This window comes from Clarias gariepinus, chromosome 2, assembly GCF_024256425.1.
Source record: "Clarias gariepinus isolate MV-2021 ecotype Netherlands chromosome 2, CGAR_prim_01v2, whole genome shotgun sequence".
Classification (NCBI taxonomy): domain Eukaryota; kingdom Metazoa; phylum Chordata; class Actinopteri; order Siluriformes; family Clariidae; genus Clarias; species Clarias gariepinus.
In genome coordinates, this window is record NC_071101.1 from 49,975,424 (window position 1) to 49,976,874 (window position 1,451).

The 1,451-nt window shown below is 34.3% G+C and overlaps 1 protein-coding gene across 1 annotated transcript; it reads left to right on the top strand.

Moving 5' to 3' along the window:
- On the top strand, nucleotides 1-993 carry LOC128541442 (trace amine-associated receptor 13c-like). Its single transcript, XM_053511864.1, has one exon. It carries the CDS (start codon nucleotides 1-3, stop codon nucleotides 991-993), a length of 993 nt encoding a protein of 330 aa, XP_053367839.1.
- Nucleotides 994-1,451: the final 458 nt, after the last annotated feature.

Below are 1,451 nucleotides of genomic sequence, written 5' to 3' on the forward strand. Positions count from 1 at the left end.
ATGAACCTGACAGGTTTTAACCAGTCCAATCGCTGTGAGCATTTCTCCTGTCCAGAGAGATCTGTATCTAATGCAGTTTATATCTTACTGTACATGTGTTCAGGTGCTGTTGTTGTTTTAACAGTGTGTGGAAATCTGCTCATAATTGTCTCTGTTTTGCACTTCAAGCAGCTTCACACACCAACCAACATGCTTGTGCTCTCTCTGGCTGTGTCAGATTTCCTTGTTGGTGCTTCTGTTATGTTTCCAATGTTTATCTGGAAGATTGAAACATGTTGGACATTTGACACAGGTTACTGCATCTGTTTGCTGATCACTGCTTTTTTTCTTGTGAATGTTTCTATATACAATGTTGCTTTGATATCTGTAGATCGATATTTGGCTCTTTCAAACCCTTTTTTTTACACAAATGCAATTACTGCAAAATCAATGTGTACGGTGGTTTATTCCAACTGGGGATTATGTCTGGTGTATGTCATAGCAACCCTCTATTTTAATGGGAACTTCATAGGTTCTGTAATGTGTCCTGGAGAGTGTTTTTACTTTCTTAATGAAGATTGGTCAACAGTTGATCTGGTACATTCGTTTATTTTTCCATGTTCTGTTATAATCATATTGTATACTTTAGTTTTTATAATTGCTAAGAAACATGCCACTGCTATTAGAGAGCTTAATAATCATACACAGCCCAAAACAGAGAAAATCAGCATAAATTCAATGAAATCTGAGAGAAAAGCAGCAAAAGTCCTCGGCATTTTAGTGTCTGTGTTTCTAGTTTGTTTATTTCCATATTTCATTTATAGTTTGTTAGGGGGTATTATTGAAATACAGCCAGAAACCTCTCATAAAGTCATTGTTATGATTTATCTTAATTCCACCATTAATCCCTTTATTTATGCTATGTTTTACCCATGGTTTAGGAAGTGCATTAAATTAATAATAACTCTGAAAATATTCCAAACAGATTCTGCATTAATTAATGTTCATTTATAAATTCTCTCGCATTATATATGATGTGTAGACATATAACTACAGTGGGTACGGAAAGTATTCAGACCCTGAATTTTTTCACTGTTTTTATATTGTAGTTATCTGCTAAAATCATTTAAGTTCATTTTTTTTGTATAAGGAGATTTACATTCATTTCTCTCTCTCTCTCTCTCTCTCTCTCTCTCTCTCCCCCCCCCCCCCCCTTTATATATATATATTAAATGATGCGGGTCTCACAAGGGACAGTACCGTGCACAAATACTTTGAACAGGCAGATCAGCAGGTTGCTACCCAACAAAGTTGTCAACATGTAGGCAATATATATTTAAATATTATATGTAATTTGTATGTAGCTAAAACATTTGTTGTGATCTCAAATGCAGCTGCAACAAGTTAAATAATAATATTTAGCTTTTATTTAATACTAGCTGCAACTTTGTTCCAACAATGCAATGAAGTTT